The sequence below is a fragment of the Acomys russatus genome, chromosome 7 (assembly GCF_903995435.1).
Source record: "Acomys russatus chromosome 7, mAcoRus1.1, whole genome shotgun sequence".
Classification (NCBI taxonomy): Eukaryota; Metazoa; Chordata; class Mammalia; order Rodentia; family Muridae; genus Acomys; species Acomys russatus.
In genome coordinates, this window is record NC_067143.1 from 38365784 (window position 1) to 38390073 (window position 24290).

The 24290-nt window shown below is 45.0% G+C and overlaps 1 protein-coding gene across 1 annotated transcript; it reads left to right on the plus strand.

Annotated features, from left to right (window-relative positions):
• Positions 1-9139: 9139 nt before the first annotated feature.
• Stard5 (StAR related lipid transfer domain containing 5) lies at positions 9140-17717 on the plus strand. The gene is made up of 6 exons (XM_051148852.1): positions 9140-9304; positions 9898-9947; positions 10292-10424; positions 13779-13896; positions 14652-14745; positions 17418-17717. The coding sequence occupies exons 1-6, from the start codon at positions 9206-9208 to the stop codon at positions 17563-17565; spliced, it is 642 nt and encodes a 213-aa protein (XP_051004809.1). The 5' UTR covers positions 9140-9205; the 3' UTR covers positions 17566-17717.
• Positions 17718-24290: the final 6573 nt, after the last annotated feature.

Genomic DNA, 24290 nt, shown 5'->3' on the forward strand with positions numbered 1-24290 from the left:
GGGTGTGGTGGTGCACACCTGTAATCCCAGAACTTGGGAGAGGCAGAGGCAGACAGATCTCTATGAGTTCAAGGCCAATCTTATCTACAAAGAGAGTCCAGGACAGCCAGGACCACTCCCAAAAAGAAAAAAAATACATAAATACAGACAGAGAGATGGACACATTTTTGGAAGAGGCATGGGGCTTCAACACATATTTACTTTTGTCCTGGTTTTATACCTTCTAAGACAAAGGTTCCCTATGTATGATTAAAAATTATCTCGCTCAAAAATAGATACAATCATTACACAAAAAGGAAGTTACAGTAGGACTATTGATAGTAAACTTTTTCATTATAACTATATCTAACTAGATATGTTTTCTCATTATAATTTTAAAGCAATGGTTTTATTTATACATTCATGAGTTCAAAGCAGAAGTTTCATTTTTTCTAGTTCATATGTTTATTATGAGTTCAAAGGATATTTTTTATATCATAGTTTTTCTAAGAAACAGGTATCTGTCATGTCTTGTATAGCTAACCATTTATTTTTATATTCATATGGCTTTCTTATCACGCTTTCTGACTTTCTTTAAAAGTCATGAATTTATAAACTCATCTTCAGGAATTATGAAATCATCAATGTCTTATTATAGAGCAGCATTATTACATAAAAGTACATCCTCATATTGATTACGCAGGAAATATGCTCAACCAGAGTGGGTGATGCCTATGAAACAATCACACCATGCCACAGGCAGTGAGAGTCTCTTTATGTCCAATATATTATGATATATGCAACAAGCATGGGAAAACATAATAGCAAGAAGCAATCCTGGGTCATATTCCCTGAGGCCTTGGCTTCAGAGAGAAATCCATCACTGTTGTGCAAAACAGTAGCCCATCTCCAGAAAGCTTCACTTGCTTAATGTAACTTTCCCTGGATGGCTCCTGGCTATTCAAGACATTCCAACCCATGGAGGCAGGAATCTTGGAAGTCTGCCAAAAATACTGAATACCCTGCTAGTTGTTAATGGATGGATGAATAAGTGTACTAATGACTGAATCACATATGGTAAGGCCACTGAATTAGAGGCCAAGATAACTCCCAATTCTAGCCAGCAATGTTAGTTTAAACATTGCCATTTACAAAGTCCACACAGATAATCTTCCTGACTGAATTCATGAGGAGGAGTGCACAAGTTTTCAAATGCTGTGCCATGTTGACTCAAGGAGGCCATGGTCTAGAGTTGGTGTTCTACAGTGCTTGGGATGTTGTTTAGTGTGGCCCTACAGCAGTGCCACAGTGAGGAGGTCTACCTGAGGTTCTGGGGTTGGGGCTGAGACCTAGAGTTCCCTGGGACATGGAAATAGGTTAGGAAAGCCAGGCCTACCTCCAGACGCCTACAGGAGCAGCAACCTGTGTGGCAAGGAGGGTAGAGATCATGAGCAGACCTTAGGGCATTCCAAGAACACAGAAGCATCCAGTAACATCCAGGGCTGGCGTGTGAGTTCAGAGCACGTGCATATGGCGCCTGGTATTGGGTGATTCCAACTTAGAGAACTTTAGGACACCCAATAATACAAAATTGAATGTGATGAGAATGCATGCTTCGCTTGGTGGGGGCATCAACAAATGTTTGCATGTTGTTTCCATGGAGCCATTTTGTTCTTAATGATAAAGAAAGCACTATAGAGCTATACTTGGGAGACTGATACAGGAGGGTATTGGACCATAAGTTCAAGGTTCAGCCTGAGGCATAGCTAGCTTGGGCTACATAAGAATACTCAGAAGAGAGAGATAATCAGAGTACTCTCTAGCCCCAGGACTAGAAGTCTTTCCTCTAGTGTATATCCATTTGTTAGACTGACATATTTACAGACACTGTATTGTGAATATATGTAGATAGGCATCCATAAGCAATATCTGTCTTAAGTCAATGCTTTTATTCTACATCTAGTACTGTATTTATTTGTATTTTGAGACCTAGCATAGAAATATGCAAAGATGCAGTATTTAATTATTTGGCTAAACTATATCATATCTATCCTTGTCTTCACCATGGATATTGGGAAAATGTATGTATTTTTCCCTATTAAAAATATGTATTAAAACATATCTTTTGTATGTTTTGTTTGAAGTTGTTCCTATAAAAGAGAAACCTGAACTCACTGGAGACGAACTTATCAGACTTTCGTAGTTTCCTCTCTATTAATCTTTGCAAGCCTACGTGCTGCATTCCCTGCTTTGACAGGGGACAAGAATGTTTTCCTTAGAGTCTCACTCAAAACTTAATGTTGCCACATTATGTAATTGTTGTCAATCTGATAAAAAAAAAAAATAACCAAACTGTTTAAATTACTTTTTCTCTTTCCTGTCTCCTCCTCAAGATGATAGGTGATTCGCCTCTCAGCAACTTTACTCACTCTCCTGCAGTGTCACCATCGCCACTGTGAATGGGTTTCCACAAGGCTCCTAATGAAAGCATAGCTTACTGATCACGCAATCCTCACCCCCCTTTCGGAAAGCCAACCCTTATCTATTCTATAGAAACAGAAAGCTACCATGCTGCCTTATCAAGCTTGCTTTACTTAACTGTGGTTTCACGAGATGCCTGTGTAGCTTAGTTGTGGTCCACAGCAAAGGAAATAGTCTACTTTATCGCCCTATCATCAAACTATTATTGGCTATCTGATCCCCTGTATTATTAGAAGTTAAGAGGGCTGGAGAGAGAACTCAGTGGTTAACAGCATGCAGACTTTAGTAGAGACCTGAGCTGAATTCTATTCTCAGCACCCATGTTGAGAAACTCCCTGTTCTCCCTCCTAAAACACTGTGTTCATGTGCATATGTATACACCACACACACACACACACACACACACACACACACACACACACACACACACTTATCCTAAAAATCACTACATAGTAAATGTGTTTTCCCCTTTTCGTTTTTTGTTTGTTTACAAGTGATTGATTTCTTTTTCCTTTTCCCAGTTCCAGGTAGCCACTGGTCTCCACCTCACGGTGCCGTGACTAGATGACTAGATGCTAAATGACTTAACTCAGGTAAAGCACAAGTGTAGGACAGCAGCTGGAAGGAATTAAGCTTGAGGAAGCAGCAACTGTTGCTAAGGGAATGGTAAACAGGCACCCCTGGGCTTATTCACTGGATTCATAGTCTCCTGAGCTAACGCAATAACTAAACTGTGGCATCCTTGCCCTGAACACCTATCCTAAGTTCAGCTAGGGGTCCTGTGAAGCCTGCCAGGGCACCTGGCGGACTGAGAGGCTGGGACCTTGTGGAGTGCACTGACCAGTGAGCCTGCAGGGCTCAAGTCTTCCCCTTCACTATCAGCTCTCAACTATGGCCCCAAGCATACTTCAAAGGAGTTCCTGTCTGTGCCCCTAGCATAGTCTGTGTGGACTGCACAGCCTCTCTCTCCTCCAGCTAGGTGCTTTCCCTCTCCTGGGACTGCCTCCAGCAACAAACCGATGGTGCTTCTCTAGAGGCTACCTACGTCTGCCTTCTGCAGCCAGTTTGTTACAGGCCTTGAATACAACATTGGCTTCTCTAAAATCTTTTGTCTATCCGGGACTTCCCACTTTGGATGACCAAGGATAAAAGTTAATTAGAATTAACTTTGATTTTGTTCTGTAGGGCCTGAGAAAAATGACTTAACAGTTAAGAGCACATATTTCAGTTGCAGAAGACCCAACTTCAGCTCCCAGCACCTGTGTTGGTTAGCTCACAGCCACCTGTAACTCCGGTTCTTTTGTATCTTATGCCAGCTTCTGGTCTCCGTGGGCATCTATACATACATACATGTATGTACACATAGACACAAACGTATAAATAAAATAAAACTTTTTGTAGATTAAAAAAAAAAAACCCTACTACTAAAGCAAGATTGGCTTTCCTGGACGAGAGTGTAGTTCAGTGACAGAGCAACTGCCTCAAATGCGTAGGTTCAGATCCAGCATAAAGAAAATAACTCAAGATTACTTTCCTTCTTTTAGTTTTTATGTTTTGTAAGCTCAAATACAATTCTAGTAGGCCCCAGACTGAGTCTCAACCTAGAGGCACATAACTTTATAGAAATACATTATTCTGAATTTTAATTAGACTTTTAAATTTAAAAAACTTTTAGTTAGTAAATGAAATAATGAAGCATCATACAGTGGTTTATTTTTTTGTTTTGTTTTGTTCTTTTGTTTTTCTTTTCTTTATTTATTTTATTATTATTATTTTTTATGTGCATCGGTGTTTTGCTTGCATGTCTGTTTGTCTGAAGGTGTCAGATCTTGGAGTTATAGAAAGTTGTGAGCTGCCATGTGGGTGCTGGGAATTGAACCTGGGTCCTTTGGAAGAGCAGTCAACGCTCTCAACCACTGAGCCATCACTCTAGCCCCATACAGTGATTTAAAATGAGAAGAAGTGTCCAGCTGACTCTGCACTGTTCCAAGATCACACCTTACTTGACTGGAACATTCTGAGACAGGAAAATACTAGCATCCCTAGCGTGCAGTGCTTCATGGAGGAACAATACCCTCAGAAAGGTGACATGGTGTGAACATGCCAGAGTGTTCTTATGAAGAGGAAGAGGTCTACAATGCCCTTGGCTGACATTATTTTATGGGACCACTAGTGTAGATACTACCTATGATTGACCAAAATACCATCCTCATATGGTACATAGCTCTATATAAACGTTAACAGTCTCTCACGCCTGTGGATACACACACACACACACACACACACACACACACACACACACACACACTTTTTTCCTGCTCAAGACATATATGTACTTAATTGAACATAGATATGATACGGTGTGCACATGTTTACTGCATATCTAGCGCCATTCTAATTACTATTCACTTCAAGCTGTTTGGCTCCATTTCGACTTCTAGTACTATTACTTATTTCACTTTTCAAATAAAAGAATTAGAAAAACTTAAGGACTGGAATGGCTACTCATTTGCCATCAATGCTGTATGCTGGCCAGCACAATTAATTACTTTTATAGTTTTTCAGTGCTAGAGATGCAACCCAAAACCTTAAACATGGTGTGCACGTATTGTATAGCTGAACTATACCTGCCAGCCCCAAAGTGCCCCTCTCTCTCTCTCTCTCTCTCTCTCTCTCTCTCTCTCTCCACATTCTGTAGCCCTGCCTAGGCTGGAACTCAATATGTACACCAGTCAAGTGTCAATCTTGTGTTAATCCTCCTTCTTCTTCCCGCCAAGGGCTGGGATTACAAGTGCATGTACCATGCTTGGCTTCCAAGCACAGGCCTTTGTGTCCACAATACTGTTATCCTTCAACTTGTATTTTTGGTTTATGTGATGTAATATATGACCTATTTTCTTATTGGTTCTTAAACAGAGATCACGTTTGGAAAAAGACCTTACATTAATATCTAAGTAGTATTTCATTGTGTAAATGCACCACTGTTTCTTTATCCACTCTTCAATTGAAGGACGTCTTGGTTGTTCCCAGTTTCTGGCTACTAAGAATAAAGCTGCTATGAACGTAGCTGAGCAGATGTCCTTGTTGTATGGTGGAATGCCTTTTGAATATATGCTGGGTCTTGAGGTAGAGCTACTCCCAATTTTCTGAGAATACGCCAGATTGATGTAAAAAGTGATTATACAAGTTTGCACTTCCACCAGCAATGGAGGAGTGTTCCCCTTTCTCCACATTCTCGCCAACATGTGCTGTCTATCACTTGATCTTAGTCATTCTGATGGGTGTAAGATGGATTCTCAGACTTGTTTTGATTTGGATTTCTCTGATGACTAAAGATGAGCATTTCTTTAAGTACTTCTCAGCCATTCGAGATTCCTCTGTTTAGCTCTGTGTCCCATTTTTTAATTGGATTATTTTCATTCGGTTTGTTGGTGTTTAATTTTTTGAGTTCTTTATATATTCTGGATATTAGCACTTTGTTGGATGTAGGGTTGGTGAAGATCTTTTCCTAGCCTGTGGGCTGTCATTTGGTTCTATTGACAACAGTGTCCTTGGCTTTACAGAAGCTTTTCAGTTTCAAGAAGTCCTATTTTTGTTCTATTGACAGTATCCTTTACCTTACAGAAGCCTTTCAGTTTCCTGAGGTCCCATTTATTAATTGTTGATCTTAGAGCCATTGGTGTTCTGTTCAGGAAGTTGTCTCCAGTGCCAATGAGTTCAAAGGTCTTCCAAATTTTCTCTTCTAATAGACTTAGTATATCTGGTTTTATGTTGGGGTCTTTGATGCACTTGGACTTGAGTTTTGTGCAGGGTAAAAAATATGGATCTATTTGCATTTTCTACAGTTAGACCAGCACTATTTGTTGAAGATGCTTTCTTTTTCCTACTGTATGGTTCTGGCTCTTTTGTCAAAAATCAAGTGTCTGTAGATGTGTGGATTTATTCTGGGTCTTTGATTTAATTCCATTCATTAACCAGTCTATTTCTATGCCAGTACCATGCAGTTATTATTGGTAGTATAGCTTGAAGTTAGGGATGGAGATTCCTCCAGAAGTTCTTTTATTATACAGGATTGCTTTAACTATTCTGGGTTTTTTGTTTTTTCATATGAAGTTTAGAATTGTTCTTTCAAGGTCCGCAAAGGAGACTCATAATCAAACGTTGGGCAAAATGTAGGGAGTCTTATGGGAAAGTGGGGAATGGATAAAAATATCTGGAAGTGACAGGAGCTCCACAAGAAGACCAACAAAGCCAACTAAGGAGGGCCCAGAGGGGCCTGTGGAGACTAAAGCACCAAGCAAGAACCATAAATAGACTGGACATAGGCCCCCTACACGGATGTAGCAGATGGGCAGCTCAGGCATCCGGTGGGTCCCTTAGTAAGGGGAGTGGGGATTGTCTTTGACATGGACTCTGTTGCTTGCTTTTTGATACCCCCCCCCAACACAGGGCTACCTTGACAGGACACATGGCAAGAAGACCTGCTCAGTCCTGATTCAACTTGATAAGTTGATGTGGGAGGGTGGGAGGGGTCCCCCTTTTCTGAGGAATAGAGGAGGAGGAAGAGGGAGAGAGAGAGGGAGGAGGCTACAATGAGGATGTAAAGTGAATAAATAAATAAAAATTTTTAAAAAGAAAAAATTGATACACAATTGGACTGAATGGGATAGGCAAGATGGATTTGAGGAGAATTGCAGAGCTCAAATATGATCAAAGCAGATTGTATGAAATTCTCAAAAATTAAAAATAAAACCTGCATTATATTCAGTTAAGGCTTAAATTCTCTCCGTGTCCTCCAAACAGCAAGTGGCTATTGATGAGGAGAGCTGTCACCTATCAAGCAGTGTTGTTAGCCTCAGTCTGGGCCTCTGCTCTCTTGAGCAATCCTCTAGGGCACCTCCTCAAATATTTCACATAATGGGAATGTTGTAACTTCTCTTGATACACTGACAAATAAGGGCATTTCCATTAGAAGGGCAATCTTCCATGCAGGTGAGATTACTGTGTTGAAAAGGAAACACAGACAACTGTTACTTTCACTGCTTTGTTTGTAGAACGGTGCACACTTGTGTGCTCTCATCCAGTATGGAAAAAACCTTTCTAGGTATTGTTAGGAACACAGGGCACTACAAATCTTGTCCTGTTTGTCCACTAGATGGCTCTTCTTATTTAAATTGTATTTCCTTATGACCAGGGGTCTGCATGGTTTTGTGTCATAGTCATTTATTTTTCCACAAAATAGCTTTTTATATACGATGCTTTCTTTTCTTTCTTTCCTTCTTTGTGTGTGTGTGTGGGGGGGGGGGGGTCAAGGTGTTTTTCTTTTTTGTTATGTTTTGTTTTGGGTTTGGATTTGGTTTTTCAAGACAGGGTTTCTCTGTGTAGAGTTGGCTGTCCTGGACTCCCTTTGGAGACCAGGCTGGCCTTACAAAGATCTGCCTTGCCTCTGCCTCCCCGAGTCCTGCTATTACAGATGTATGCCACCACACTCAGCACATCCAACCCATTTACTTTTAGTTAAGACATAGCTCGATTTTATCTCAGATTATTATATTTTATGATTTTATACACTTAATTTTTAAAGCACAGCTAAGTGAACCATCTATTATTGTATCACTCCTAAAATAATACACATGTGTTTCTTCATGAGCTCTTTATAGTAGCACAGGGGGATACATGGTATAGTAACATTTCTTCTCTGAGCAAATTGTATCTCAAAGATGTTTAGAGACCTGCCTAAACCCACACAGTCAATATGGGTCTGGACCCATATTGGGGTCCGGACCTCAAAGTGTATAGATTCCTCACCCTGCTGGACAGTCTCTCACTTCTTCCAAAAGAGACTTTAAAGTCACATTTCCTTCTTAGCCTTTGAAGAAAACAGTGAAGAGGTATCAAACAATTCAGCTGGAGATAGACTTGTGGAAGAACCCTGAGCTGCTCTTACAGAGGGGATGGCGGTCCACGCTCTCCCATGGGCGTGGCTGCCTCTGGGTCTCGGAGTTACCGATAGTATTTCCGTCTGTTTATTCTTTGTTTGCTTATTTGATGATCCTGGGATTGAACACAGGTCCCACCCAGCACATGCTAGGTAAGCATGCCACTACTGACCTACGTCACCAGACCTCTTTCTACTTTTTTTTTACTTTGAGAGGAGGGGCTCATTAAATTGCCCCGGCAGCCCTTTAATGCGTGACCTTCCTGCTTCCATTTCCGGAATCTGGATTAAATCTCTCAAGGGAAAGCCAGGGTCTACCCCTGGCGCCAACACATACGTATGTCACTTAGAGCTCCCTGGGCGTCTGGAACTAAACAGATCTGACATTGGTTTCCGCTTCTCCCCCTTACCCCCTTCCCGACTTCTTCGAAGTTGTCTCTCTTCCTCTACTCAGCAAAGGCACTGGCTAGTCAAGGCCAAACGATGGGAATCGCTTCAGCCTCTGCTACCAGAAGCAGACATCCCTGCACCAAGGGAAAAACACCCAACCTCAATACACTACCTGGTTCCTGGCCGTAGCCAGAACTTGCCTTCGTAGAGCAGGAGCTTCCTAAGACCCGCCCAGAGATGACGCGTGCTGCGGGGCTGGCCTGTCTCCAGACCTGCCAATTTCAAGAAGGGGCGGAATTGTTTGAGAACGAAGACCAATTCTGAAAGGGAGGCGGAGCCCAGGGGCGGGAACCTAAGCTCCGCCCAAGGCCCGGTTTTCCGCCTCGCAGAACCAGTACTGCACTGCCGTCCGACGCAATGGATCTGTCCTGGGCCACTCAAGAGAGTGAAGTGGTGGCAGAGAAGATGCTCCGTTACCGACGGGACACGTCAGGCTGGAAGAAGTGCCGGGAAGGCGTGAGTGAGGGACTGGGCGGGAAAGGAGGTCTAGAGACTGCTCCCAGGGGTTGGAGTCCTCCAAACTCCCTGGCTTCTCCTCTACCCAAGATTTTCTGCACCCTGGACCCGGGAGGTGGATTGAGAGAGTGAGTCCACAGAGGGCAGTGACTCTCTAGGATTCCTGGAGGTTCCTGCCCCCTTTCGTTGAGAAGCACACTCAAGGTCACTGGACTATGAGGTTAGGATTGGACCTGAAACTCCAGGTACCAAGTCTTTCCTCCGGACATTATAGCACAACCAGGGAGTGGCAGGGAAATATTTTCCTTCCTTGATGCTTATGACATAGCTTATGATATACATACATATCCCTAATTTGCTTAAGAAAGCAAAAGTTCTTGATGGTATTTAACACTAGAAAGGCTCCTGCAGGCCCTGGAGCCACCCAACCAGGATGTTGGCTGCTCATCGACTGCTATAGAGGCAGCTACCTCCACGAGGAATCCCAGCTGGGCCAGGAACAGGTTGGGTAACCTTGGAGAGTCTTGTCTTGAGATCTCATCTCCAAGGTTTCCTGTAGCTCTAAAATTGTACAATCCTATGCCTTTTGACAGAATGGAGTTTTGGTTTCCTGGAGGCCATCCGAGGAGTTTTCAGGGAATCTGTAAGTGCACACCTTTAACAAAGCTTGTCAGAACCTTCACTCCCTTCCTGGTGTCTCTGGGGCTGCCCCATGAAGGATTCCAACCCACCCTGGACCTCTGTGATCGCCAGTCATCTTTCAAAAAGCATTAGTGTGTGTTTTTTGAATCATTTCTAGAAAGCTGTGTTCTGTGAGGGGTTAGTACCTGTTGACATAGGCTGGATGGGAGGCAGGCTAGCATATTTTAAGCCCCCTTTCTGTTGGCTAGCCCTAGAACTAGGAAATGCATGTAATAGACCTGAGGTAAATCCTAAGATAAACAGGTTTAATTAATGCCATGGGTCATATTCCTCTCTATATTCCAGGTACCGAGGGGAAGGGATTCTGTGTGGGACACCAGAAGAGGTGTGGCATTGCATAAAGCCAGCTGCTGGAGGCCTCCGGGAGAAGTGGGATGACAATGTAACCAGTTTTGAAATTGTCCAAAGCATCACGGATGTAAGTGTCTCTGGATGTGTTATCTGTAGTGTCTTGACCTGCTCCAGTGACTTGACCCCACCTCCTCTGAAGAAGGATCTAGAACAATTATAGATAAGAGGAGAGCCCTGCAGGCAGCCCAGCCTTGGCCCTGGCGGGAAACTGTGACTCTCAGAGTCCCAGAAATTGTCAGCAGAGCCGGGGGCCTGTAGAGGAGGAAGCACAGGGCAAGCCTGGGCTCCCCAGACAAGGAGACAGCCTGGATTGAGACTAACAGATCTAGTTGGAAACATTGTCCCTTGGCAGAGCCACTTTTTTAATTTATTTTTTATTAATGAAACATTTTTTATTTTTTACATATACATTTATATTATTACACATATGTACAATAGACTACCTATGACAAAGCCATTTTTGTCCTTTGCCCACAGTAGGCCCACTGCAAGTGGCCACTTGTGGATTGCACTTTAGGAAAGCATGTGCCCTGCCAACTAGCCCTGCCCAATGGAAAGCCTTGGTATATGGCAGCATTTTTCTGCAACTCTCTTGTCTAGAGTGGGGGCTTCAAGTTCCATGGGGCCACAGAGCATGAAAAGGTGGCTGGTTTGAGGAAATGAATTATTCATTTTAACAAATCTAAATAGCCACATGAGCTAGGGACAGTTGCAGCAGACAGCTCCAAGCTTGATGAATCTGTCCTGGCATCATCTATAACTTTAAGGGCTTGCTTACTTTTGACCACAGAAGCTCAGAAGAATAGAAAATCACAGAGAAAACAAATATACGAGCAACTAGGGGAGCAGACCTGTGTGATTTGAACGTCTGGCGCTGCCTGGTACCTACATAAGCAGGTGGCATTGTGAAACCTCAGTGTTCTGCAGCTGGCCAAGCTGTGGAGTCAGGCATCTTTGATCTGATACAGAATCCTCACTTCTGTTCAGTCTGTTGTTCATGGGAGTTTATGCCAGCGTTGTCTGAAGGGTAGGGCAGAAACCTTGGGGACAAAGGTAATGTTATGTTCTTAACAGTCAAAGATGAAATCAAAACACACAGAGAGGATGATGATGTTTTTCAACTCTTCCGTCATCCCTCTGGTACTACCAGTAAGAGGACCATGAATCTCAGGCACTGACGTACCTTAGATACTATTTAACTTACGGCTTTCCCTTACTACCAGACCAATACATGGCCTGGGCTGGGACTCTAGCGATTTTGCATGTAATTTGCAGTTACCTTTAATTTATGACAAGTGGTTCTTTCTTCTTTTTTCTTGTTTTTTTTGTTTTTTGTTTTTGTTTTTGTTTCACTTTCAATAGTTAAATAGCTTTCTTTATAAATACCAGCTGGTCTAAATGTGGGCATTTGAAGAGTCACACTAAATAGATATATCTTTCTTTTTCTGAGTTAAGTGACACCAGCTCTAGAAAAGGGAAGAAGAAGAAGAAGAAAAAAAAACCAATGCAAAGAAAGTATACAAATTAGTATGCACAAATGTGTAAAGTCAAACAACCCTTGGTTAATGCCTTATATATTATACAAATGTAAGAACAGAAGGACTTGCATAAATGTGTGTGTGTGTTATACATATGTGTATGTATATATGATCCTTTGTGTGTAGAGCCCCAAAAAGTATCTCCCACAGTCACTCTCCACTTTATATATTGAACAAGAGTCTCTTGCTGAGTCTGGAGCTTGCTTGCAGTTCTAGCCAGCTTACTCCAGGCATTCCCTGCCTCCATATCCCTGCTGGGATCACAGCTGAACCAACACTCCTGTCCAGCCTGCATGTGTATTCTAGAGAATCCAAGTTCCAGTTCTCAAACGCTTTACCCACTAAGCCACCCAGGAGTCTTGCACATCATCTTTTAGAAGCAAAAGTGGCTCCGTCTCTTTAGCACACTTGCACCTCTGAAGTTGCCAAGCGCACACAGATAAAGGAGCCAGCAAGAGCTGGGCCCTGCTGTCATACCTGTAATCCCAGCAGCCAGGAGGTGGATGCATGAGGGGTTGAGGACAGCCAGACTACTTGTGAGCTCCGAGCTAGGCAGGGCTACATTTCAATTCAACAAGCAAAGCAAGTCACCAACAAGAAGTATGTTTTTTCTTAATCAATCTGTAATTACTTTTCCTGAACAGCCCACTGAATTTTTTTTTTTTTTTTTAAATAACAGGGTCTCTTTATGCATCCCTGGCTGGCCTGGGACTCAAAACACAGAGCAAGCTGAGCTACCTGCTTCTGCCTCCTATGCTGGGATTACAAGCTTACACCACCAGGCCCAGCCTCCCACTCCATTTTATCCCTTACATAATATAATGCATGTGTTTTTTAGAGACATTCATGTAAATTGGAAAACAATTTTAATCATGTATTTCTTTTGCTCACAAGACCTTTTTCTTTTCTTCTTCTTTTTTTTTTTTTAAGTGCTGGACTGGGGTATGAGTGTAATTGATTAAAGTGACATGATTACATTAGAAATTGGGATGAAGAATGGTTAAACACAAAGAGAAGCGTATTTTTCATCTCTGCATGAGATGTATGGGAACTCTTTGTTCTCATTAGTTCATGTGTCCGTGGCTTGTCGGCGGAGAGACACAATCTTCAGCAGATCCTAGGCACAGGAGGAGAGAGAGCGCAGGCTGCTGGGGAACTCAGACATCTCGAAGAGCAGAGAAGCCAGGGACAAGTGGGGTCTTGTTCATTAGGTGAAACGGTGAAGGTAAGAGGCAAAGACCGTTTCATTCAGGTGGCATTCATGAGCCTGACTTGGACAGGCCACCAGCATCTTAATCCCTAACAAAGGGTGTATGGGTGAGACGTGCACCTGGAGTGAATTTGTGTCTGTGTGACAACTGCCTCTGTGGCCGCAGACGTAATCAGAAGATGTTACGGCTATAGAAAAATAATAGTTCCTTCCACTGTGCCTGCTGCAAGATAGAGGAATTCAAAAAATGGACTTGTTTCTTGGACCATGCTTAAGAAAAGGAAACGGACATACTGAGCCCAGTGTGGGGGCGCCATGGCCGAATATTGCAGTCAGAATTCCTGAAGATCCTTTGCATCCCGAGGGGTCTTGTTCCCCAGGCAGTGTGAGCTAGGATGGTGGGGGAGAAGACCCTTTTTTCAGACACACACTGTTCTCAGGGGAGTTACTGTTTGTTTGTTTTTTTTAAGGACATAGAGATGAAATTATTTGGAAAGTGATGAAATCATCATGGCGGCCTCAGTGCACCCACTGGAAGGGGCCCTAGTGCCCCAGGCTTCCCTTGGCTCCTCCTGCTTACAACTCCTCAAATTGCCCATGCAGTTCATTTCCCAAGCGCTGGTTAGGAAATGCACTTGTGTTCGGCAGGCCTGAGCCCCCCATATTTTGGCAGATGCTGTGTGTGAGCAGAACCTCCACGCCCTCCGCTGTCATGAAGCTCATTTCTCCCAGGGACTTTGTGGACTTGGTGCTAGTGAAGAAATATGAGGATGGCACCATCAGTTCTAACGGTGAGTTATGATGGCTTAGTGGCTGTCCTAGGTGTTGGGCTCTGTCTTATGCACCCCTAGATCTTCAAGGAAAGCTGGGTGATTGGAAGCCATCGGCAAGCTCGTGTGTTCCATCCGATTCCCTTGTAGAGTTGAGATTTTATGCTATAGGGCCTGAAATGGGGAGACCATATGCCCGAGCTTTATTATGTCCCAGATTTTGTCAGCACTGTTTTTATCTCTGCTGAGCTCATAGTTCATGCCATGGACATGCAGATAGCAGTTAATCTCTTTTATGTCAGCGTGTTCAGTCCATGAACATCCTAACCACATGGTTGCTGTCTGTCCCATCTGCCCTGTGGGGAACAGAGCCCAACGAATCTAGTGCATCTGCCTCTGGGGAAGATCGAGGACACATCCTAACTTCCCATGGGCTGAAATCTGAGAGCGGAATCTCTCTCCCACCCTGAGCCTTATATTCTAGAATGTTCTTTCTTCTGAAATTCTTAGAGGGTTGGAGAAAACTGAGTATGGGAGTGAGTGCATGTGCATGCATGTGTCTGAGCATGTGTGTTTGTGTGTAGGGGGGTGGTAAGCATATGTGTATGTGTGGACTGGAGTGAGTGGAAGTGGAAGGGAGTTGACAGGTGGCAGGACCCCTATCTGGCCTGTGGGGCTTCAGTCTCTGGGCCTGTGCAGATGGTAGATCTTCTGTGCTGGTGGTGATGACCTTGCTATCTGAAGATGAGTTCACTGACCTTCTGACTGTCTTCCAGCTACCCACGTGGAACATCCACTGTGTCCCCCAAAGCCAGGTTTTGTGAGAGGATTTAACCATCCATGCGGGTGCTTCTGTGAACCTCTGCCAGGGTAAGGAAAGTGGGTGGAGAACTTTGTCTCCGACCTAACCACTGTGAACTCTGAAAACAGGCACTTTGACTGTGAGTTACAAAAATACAGGCAGCGATGGTACAAAAAAGCATTGCCACAATAAGTACTCGGTGACATGATGTGCCATTGTAGGTGGCACCTGGCAAAGTTGTAAGGAGGTGGGGGTTTTTTGTTTGGTTGGTTTGGTTTTTTTTTTTTCAGGACAGGCTTTCCATGTAAAGCCTTGGCTGTCTTGGACTCACTTTGTAGACCAGGCTGGCCTTGAACTCACAGAAATCCACCTGCCTCTGTCTCCCTGAGTGCTGGAATTACAAATGTAAGCTACTGCACCCAGCTACCCAGATTAATTTTTTGTTGTTTCGTTGTTAGGTTTTCGTTTGTTTTGTTTTCTGAGACAGGATTTCTCTGTGTAGCCCTGACTGGCCTGGAACACCTCTGTAGACCAGGGCAGGCCTCAAACTCAGAGATCCTCTTCCCTCTGCCTCCGAGTGCTGGGATTAAAGGTGTTCACCTCACCACCAGATGTCCAGCCCCGCAGAACAAGTCAGGCAAATGTCCCTATTTGCAGTTCCATTGAACAAATAAGCAAACTGAGGGCTAGGATAGTTAAGAGTCGTGTCCACAGTCAAAGGCCAGGAGTGCAGTGCAGTGCCTGAGCTCCAGATCTTCTGTACTCTGAAGATACTCACCACGCTAGAGGAGCTATGTTGCACACAGTGACCACCTTCCTTTGCAGGAAATGGGGCAGAGCTCAGGGCCTCAAGGACAGTTCTGAGACCATGTTGTGGATCAGTCCTGGAAAGGAGCCAGAGAGCCCTGAATATACTCTCACACACAGCCAGGATCTTGCCAAGAGCTGCTACGTTATTTTGACACAAGGCTTGCAACCAGATATGGGTGATACAGAAATCACCATTAGAATTATACAATAACTTTATGCCTACAAAGAGCTCCCTGGACAGTGAGTTACCCGAAGGTCCCAGGTTTATTAGGAGACCCATCCAAGTTAACAAGGAGAGGGATTGCACCTGCTTTTGGCTCTCTGAGTTTCCTGCAGATAGCCAGAGGGGAAGGTGTAGGCTTCCACCAAGTCCCAGGAGGTATATCTCGGTGCCTAGAATATTACTAAAACTCAGACAGAGAGGTGCCCCCTTCCCCCTCCCCCCACCCCACCTCCTCACCACAGAACACTGTGTCTACTCAGCTTGCTCTCCAAAACATCTCTCGGAAGCCTTTTCTTAAATGTCACAAAGTTTTGGGTTTGACAGCAGTAAAGCCATGCTTCAGCAGGCACAGATGCACATAGCTCTGTCCCAGATGCTCTGACATGGGCCTAGAAAACTACACTTGCTCTGTTCCCAACAATTAGACGCTAAGGGCTGCCTTGCCTTTCCAGCTTGCCAGGCAGATTGTAGAGGAGTGTATAGACAGTGAGAGCAGAGCCTTTTCTCTTTGAGGCTGAATCTCAGGGCTGGTTTAGGGGACACACAGTATGCAAGCTTCAGGTTGCATAACAGTGGTGATGGCACAGGTTCTCTGGGAGGGGTGGCTGGGCCAGAAAGGTTAAATAACCAGGCCAAGGTCTCAGAGCCAGCAAGTGATGGAGCCACAGTTTAAACCCAGCCATCTTTCTTCCATATTAACTATGTATTTGTTTTGTATTAAGACAACAGCAACAACGGATTAAAAAAAAAAATCTGTTCTCTGAGAGCTTAATTCTGATGGGGTGAGAGATGATAAACAAGGCACAAATGAAAGCAGTTATGCTCTATGCTTAGGGTGAACCTGAGCTCCTGGTGCTGCTTGCCCAGTAGAGGGGACCCTGCATTTGGGCTTCTGCCACCCCTTGCCAAAGGCTCTCCACATGCATAGAAATTAGCCCTCAGTTCTATAAAGCAACAGAGTTCAAACCTTGAATATAAGGTTCTATGTTTCCACTAAAATAACAATTGAGGACTTCATGAAACTCCAGTCCATATAAACTGTAGTTACCATTATGTGATGCTTTAAATTAAGATTGAGCAACGACAACAACAAAAAAGTCTGCTCACAAAATACCAATAGTGAATTGCATGTTAAGCAACATTTTATGCAAAATAGTCAGCTTTTCTACACACACACACACACACACACACACACACACACATATACACACACAGCTGAAAAGAAAGGCAGTTAATTTTCAGTTTTGCAAATTCCTTTCATGTCAGACATAATAGATGCTCGCTCCTGTGACAGAGTATATTGTGGGGCCACAAACCACACAGGCAGAAAACTCCACTGTGTGTGTGTATTTCATAGTGAGCACTGGCCTGGAAGGAGTTTTAACCTTTGACCTCTGGAAAGAACCGAAAATGTCCCAGAAGTCCCCCAGCTATCGAAAACACAGCTGACAACAGCCACAAGGAACATCTGCTTCTGTCCTGCCCGGGGTGTGGCACCAGCTCCCCAGTGTGTTTGTAGCGACTGTGCAGTGTGTCCCCTGAAGAATATGTTATTTAGTACAAGGAGGGCGGGAGGAGTCCTGGGCACTGCATCCCAAGCAGGAGTGGAAATGACCACTGTGTCTGGGCCACTTCTGCTCGTCAAGGCTCCATGCTGGATGCTTCCGTGGTACATACTTAACCCGTCTCTGCTATTTCTTTCCTCAGGGAGCCCAACAAAACCAACCTGGTCACCTTTTTCCAGACAGACCTGAGTGGCTACCTCCCTCAGAGCGTGGTGGATTCCTTCTTCCCTCGCAGCATGGCTCAGTTCTACCCCAACCTTCAGAAGGCCGTGCGGACGGTCCGTCATTGATAGTTGCCTCTTGGCAAAGGGATGCCTCCGATCCTTCAGGAGCTCCAGCTGTTCAACCTCGAAGACCATGGAAGAGCTGCTGTGGCCTTTTGAGATGCCCTAGTGAACAGCAAGTCTTGGGGTGCCATTCCAGAAGAGCAGCCCATTTCCTCCCCCCCCCCCCCCCGCACCCACTCCTTTTTCCCCTCCGGCTTGGAGTGGAAGGAACTGTCTGTCAACTTGACGTGGTGCACATGCACACATCTGGCAGGGTAGGCCCTGCTATGGTCACCTGACAGCAACATGCCTCAAAGACCCTTTGATTCCTTGTGGTCCAGGGCCCTGCATGCTAGTTGCTGTCAGATACCTTGTCTCTGTGCTGGTCCTAAAGGGTCATTATCCATTCTGGTCACTAAGTCCTGCTTCCTCTGGCATCTGGAGCTCCCAGACTCCTGTGTTTGTTTTCTGAAACACTTTTGTATATAAAGTTTTAGCATAAGACTTTCCCTCTTACAAAGGTATAAACTTGGAAAATGACATTTTTTAAACCACAGGATAAGCCTTAAGGGAGAACGCTTTCAATCTAACCTTTGTTGCATCCTCCATCAGAATCATCTTTTTCTGTCTGTTCTTCCCCTCATAAGTTAATGCTCATGTCCCCCTGAAACCAGTTTGTATCTGCCCCAGGCCAAATTGTATCATTGGGAGTGAGTGGACGGGGCCAGCTGCTCCGGTGTGCACGCTGGACTGTGGGGAGAAGAGCCTCCTGGCAAGTACTTCACTGTGACCTCAGTCCAGGTGCTGGAGCAGGACTGCTTTGGTTTCCTGGCCCCACCAGGCTCTGCAGCTGTTAGGAACGTAAGTCTCCTGTGCTAGCAGGTGTATCTGACAATTGCCACAAAGCCTGCCATTCCAACAGGGATAAGTGGTGTCTCCTTAGCATAGAGTGAATTTAGATTCTTGTTTTTCATCGTATGAAGAAAGGAAAGACCCCTGTCAGCTGACATTGTCTTCAGAAAGATGGTTCTCTTCCCCTTCCAGCCAGCTGCTTCCCTTTAGCAGAATGCAGTAACTCTCTGTGCTTTCTCCATTTGTTCTTCATGTTCTTCTTCTTGTTGGGGGTGGGACGTAGCCAGTGAGCTCATCTGGACACATTTTCATTTTGATGAAGCTGGTTCAGGCGTTTCCTACAATCTGTCTGGTTTTCTTGCTGCTGCTCTGTTCCCTGGGGTTTGGATACTTACTGGTGATCTCTCTCTGTGATTTTGTTGGATTTTTTTTTTTTTTTTTTTTTTTTTTTTTGAGAAGGGCTCTCTCATTGGCCTGGAACTTAACACATAGGCTGGGCTGAATTTGTCCAGCGAGTTCCAGGGACCTCTGTCTTTCTGCTTCCCCCCCAGGTCTAGGATTACAAGCGAATGCCACAACATCTGCTTCGCTTGTTTCCATTTGGTTGCTTGGTTGTATTTGGTCTTCTCTTTTTTCTGGTCTCTAGGGATTAAATTCAGGTCACCATGCTTGCCTGGCAAGCATTTTACTGCCAGCTATCTCTCCAGACCCATACTGCTAGACCAAATTTACCTTCTATTAAATTTAAAAGATTGATATAAATGGTATCTTGAATTTCCTCATCTGATATAGGACAGAATTCAAAGTTGACTGGAAAAGTAAGTGCACCAGCTCCAGTAATGTGCCATCATTTCTCAGAGTAAGTGAAACCGAGCTATGCAAGAGTCACTGAAGGCCTTTACATGGCCAGAGGAGCCCGGCTGGGGTTTGTGAGTCCACTTCCAGCAAACAGTCCCAGCTTCCAATTCTGGAGAAGCCAGAAGGTTACAGTAGCAAGCTCCACTGGCAATGCACTGGAATAAATCATCTCTGGTGTTTCGTCTGTGGTCCTTGCCAGGCCTTCCCATGTTACCCATAGTTAATGGGATGACTGGGGATGAGGATTTGAACCCCTGCCTCAATCCCGGTAGAAACCATACTTGCTGTGGATAATCGAGAGTCACGTTGGGATGCACTGAGCTTGGCAAATATCCTACTGGCCATGCACATGCTACAGACATGCTGGGAGGCTTTCTGTTTAGTTTTTGTTGTTTTGTTTTACTCCCTGCCGTGCTGTGTTTTAAAGCTCCTGGGCCTGCTCATGTGTACCAGGTCACAGAAGGAATGACAGAGTCTCTGCCCTACCACATCTTAGCCAGACAAGCCTGAGGCTCAGTACCCTCCAATGTACTGGCACAGGACTGCCATTAGTGAAGTGGCTGTGATCACAAACGATTATCACTTAACATCAAGCAGAGTGCCTGACCTGTGAGAGATAGGACATTGGTAATAATTTTTATTTTATGCTCATATCCTGCAGTTTATGCTTCGTTTCCCCGCCCACATAGCATGATCAGCCCACAGTGAGCATGGTGAGAAAAAAAAAAATTGGAGGAGACAACTTCAGTAAGACTGAAACAAATGTTACTTAAAGTTTTTGGAGTGGGTGGGCAGGAGCTTTTGGGTTGAGTGTACATTGTTGGCAGGAGCCAGGGTACTGGAGATGCCTCATTGGTATGAGGAGGAATTGCAAGTGTGGCTAGACATACTTTATAAGGGGAGAGGAAGTTTAACCTGGCTACCAGGCTATGTGACCTCCTGGGGTGGGGGCAAAAGTCGAGGAGGCTACATGCCCAAGGACATGCAGACACGGGAAAGCAGTTCTACTTCCGCTGATCTCAGGATGACCCCGCTCTTACTCCAGGCTGTTTCCTCCTCCATTCCACAGCTCTCCAGCCCTACATCTCTCCCTTTTTGTTTTGTAAAGAGGAGGTACATTATAGTCATCAGCCTCTAGTTTAGGGAAAGATGCACAAGGGAGCATGTTTTTATTATCCTCTGGAGCTGAGCGAGAGAGATGTGGGGGAAACAGATGGGAAGCCCTTTTGTGTGTGTGTGTGTGTGTGTGTGTGTGTGTGTGTGTGTGTGTGTGTGTGTGTAACTGATCTGCTTGCTCAATGGAGGCTGTGAACATTCCTATAGAGGTGTTCTTATCAGCAAGGTGTTTCCCCAGATGTAAGACCTGACAAGAGACTAAGATATGACAAGCTGGGTGTAGAGGGGAGTAGCTCTTTCCTGTAAGGGGGTGGAGACTTGGATAAGCAGAAAAGATGGTGGGTTAGCTATTGAACCAGAGCCTGGTTGGTGGTGACTTTGGCAATGTTGCTTACTTGCTGTTTTAGGAATTGAGGGCCAGGAGGAGGAGGGTCCCAGTGGACAATGCATGGCCAAGGAGGGGAGAGTATGGATATATGGAGATTCTAAATGGCTACTCATACCCTTTTGGAGGACAGTCCCCGCTCCTATAACTTTGTTATGTCTGTAATAAGTTTCTCTAACAACAACAACAAAAAAAACATCTCTAGTGGTGGGTATTGGGAGGATTGGGGAGAGGCTGGGCAAAAGCAGAATTAGAATGGAGAATAACAAAGACAGCCATAAGAATGGAGAAGAGAGAGGCCTGTGGGGGCACATGGCCTGTGGCCACCAGGTCATGGATGCCTTTGAGGAGATCTTGTGGTCATGTGTGTGTGTGTGTGTGTGTGTGTGTGTGTGTGTGTGTGTGTGTGTGTGTGTGTGTGTGATCTCTTTTGCCTCCTCAGTGCTTGAACTATCAACAAGAAACAGGCCATCTTCTTGGTTGTTAGGGTGATGTCAGACACTTCTGGCTGGAATCCAAATAGGCCAGGGCACACCCAAAGCCTCAAATGTATCAGAAGAGAGAGCTCCCAGGCTGGCGGGGGTTTTTAATCCCCTTTTAGGAGATCAAAGAGAGGCTGTAGGGTGCTGGTGGGGAGGGAAAGCCACAGTGGAAACCAACTAAGGTTTCCCAAAAAGCTTTGGAGGGAGGTGAGAATTAAGGTTTGAGGAAAGGAAAGGGTGGGTTTAAGAGGGTGTGTTGAGGTGAGAGAATAAGCTGTATTTTGTGAGGAGATACTTTTAAATCCTAGGGAGGATAAGGAAAGTATTCATTGAGTTGGGAGGGGGAGGTGGAAAAGTCTCCCCACAACAATGCTTTGGCAATGCGGTGGCATCCTGGAAGATGGTGGGACTGTTTACCATCCGTTGGGGGAAGACTGTCCACTCATATGGTAAGTTTGGCCCAGAGTTTTGTAATGGTGGTTACTAAGAAGGCAAAGCATTGGCAATCCCATGGATGGACAGGAACAGAGAAAAAGCAGTCTTTAGTATCTATCGCTAAGCGAGGGATGCTGGCAGGAATGGCAGGGAAGAGAGGTGGTCCCCTCTGGGGCATGGTTTCATTAATGACCCTTAAACCTTGTAGCAGTGTTCATCTATATGAGCTCCTTTTTACAGTGAACACAGGGTTATGCCGTGGGCTGCAGGAAGGATGGATATGGTAAACCTGGGGTTGTTCTTTTATTAACTGTGTGAGCACTTCAAATTTCTTCCTTGACAGTGGCCACTGTTTAACCCATATAAGCTCATCTGAGAGGCAGTTGAGGCAGCGAGTATTATACTTAACAGCAGCCTTTAGAACTGAAGGTAACCCAGGGGAGGGTTTTTAAAGTTTTTATGAGTATAATTATTATTATGGGTACAATCATTTACCATATTGTAATTTTGTTTTGGATGACTAGTGGAAGTAGCTTCCAGAGCCTCCAGGATATCTCTTTCTAGAAGACTGGTGGTGAAGTGACCCACACGAGGTTATGTCATGCCTGTAGACCCGTCAGGGTCCCTGATTTGTAGGCTTGTTTAGTGGTAGAGGCATGGGAGCAGCCTCCTTTGCTAACTAGCTGAGACCTGGGAATTAGTTCCCAGTCTTGTAGGACCTCTTGTTGTCTTAAAATTATTTCATCTGCTCCAGTATCAATGAGGCATTTGAATGGTTTGCCACATGTTTTCATGGTTATCTTTGGGTGGGAGCCTTCTGAGATGCTGGAGACCCAGAAAGCCTCCATTGGAGTAGTTTTCCTCTTATTGTCAGGGCCGAGGGCTGCCCTGTTGTAAATTTAAAGGCTCCAGTAGCTTGCCATCTTTGTCATAATAGGAGAAGCAATCTCTCTTTCAACAGGCCTCCTACAGCATTGGGACAGACTGTCGTGGGGTTGGTAGCATTTCCGGTGGAGGAGGCCCCCTTAGGGTCTTTGCTTTCCGGTGTCCCTTTTTGCCACATTTGAAGCAAGCACCTTTTATTTTTTATTGCTGCTGCAAAGGCCTGGGCAATGGAAGCAGCCTGATGGGAGGCTGTGCTAGTATCTTAGTGTCCACAGCTCATCTATCACCTTTGAGGCCTTGACAGGCGAGCCTGCGCTCAAAAGCCATGTCCTCCAAACTGGTGTTTTTAAAAAAAGAAGTCTCTGGCTACAGAGTGGAGGATTTTATTTTATTTTTTAAGATTGTTTTAGTTTTAAGAGTAAAGGCAGAGAGAGTCTTTTCGAGATTTTGGCAGAGGAAAATCAGGGAAGAGGCAGGCTCTTGTGAGCCAGAGGGTAGGGTGAATTTGTTCTAGGCTGGAACAAATTGCGCTGGTGTACCTACTCATGATATCATGCTGCCTGGGCTGCCTGCTGGCTTCCCTGGCTGAAAAGCCCATTGCTTTTGATGAGATGAAGAGTTTCCCACGATAGAAAAGGTTTGGAAATGCCATGGTCAGAAGGAAACTTTCCCCGGGGCCATATAGCTCTGTGGGGGGATTTCCCAGAATCCACAAATGTCAGAGAGCCAGTGGCCACCCTAGTGGTTTTTAAGTGAAGGGTGTGTTACCAGATTTTTCTTAAAGAAGAAAAGAGATAGGGCCTATGGACAACACCCAAGCAGGCTGTTGGGGTCCAAGCAGAGGGCTGGGGGTCTTCTATCAATCTCAAAGGTATAGCCTTGCCCAGAAGGTCTCAGCTGCTTCCTCATTGAACCCAGTCCCTTGTGCAGCATAAACTGAAAGTAAGAGAAAGAAGGAAAAACCAGACTTCCAGCCCTCAACTTGGGGAGGCCAGATGGGGGTGCTGATTGCTGTCTTTTCTAAGGGCATCACTCACCTTCCTCCTGTGCTTCCTGGCAGTCTCTGAGCCCCATATTAGGCATCAGCTGCCATTTGTACTGTTTCCCTGCCTTTTATGGCACCATCTGCCAGTGACCACACTGGTGCATCCTAAAGTGGGAAATGAGGGGAGGGGCCAGGAATGGCCTGGGGTGAAAGAGACCTCAGGCAGCTATGAGCGCATCCAGAAACTGACTTTGTGGGAGACAGCTTCAGTGAGACGGCTTAATTGGGGGAAAACAAAGGCTACTTAAACCTTTCGGTGATGGGTAGGGGCTTTAGGCATGACTGTACATCATTGGCTGGGTCCAGGGTCCTGAGGATGACTCATTCACATGAGGAGGAATTCCAGGTGTTACTGGCCATGCTATAAGGTGAAGGGAAGTTTAACCTGGCTACCAGGCTATGTGACCTCCCAGGGGCAAGGGTCGGGGCACAGGACTACATGCACTAGGACAATCAGGCCTGGGACCGGTCCTACTCCTGCCAATCTCAGGATGAGATTTCTGGGGTTTAGACACGTCTCCACTCCACTATTGCTCTGAGCCAGCTGCCCCCTCCCCGACCCCAGTACCACAGCTCTCTGGCCCTACAATATTCATTGCTGGTTCATCTTATAGACACCCATCCCACACCTTAATGCACAACTGCACTTCTCCATCTTCTGGCTCCACCCTTTCTAGGATGACTTCCGAGT

What these genes read in the sequence shown, in the direction of transcription:
- Stard5 (XM_051148852.1), top strand. Translation starts at nt 9,206, where the DNA reads ATGGATCTGTCCTGGGCCACTCAAGAGAGTGAAGTGGTGGCAGAGAAG. An exon ending in GGAAGAAGTGCCGGGAAGGC is followed by an intron (nt 9,305 to 9,897) that starts GTGAGTGAGGGA and finishes GCCTTTTGACAG; the next exon opens with AATGGAGTTTTGGTTTCCTG. An exon ending in TTCTGTGAACCTCTGCCAGG is followed by an intron (nt 14,746 to 17,417) that starts GTAAGGAAAGTG and finishes TTCTTTCCTCAG; the next exon opens with GGAGCCCAACAAAACCAACC.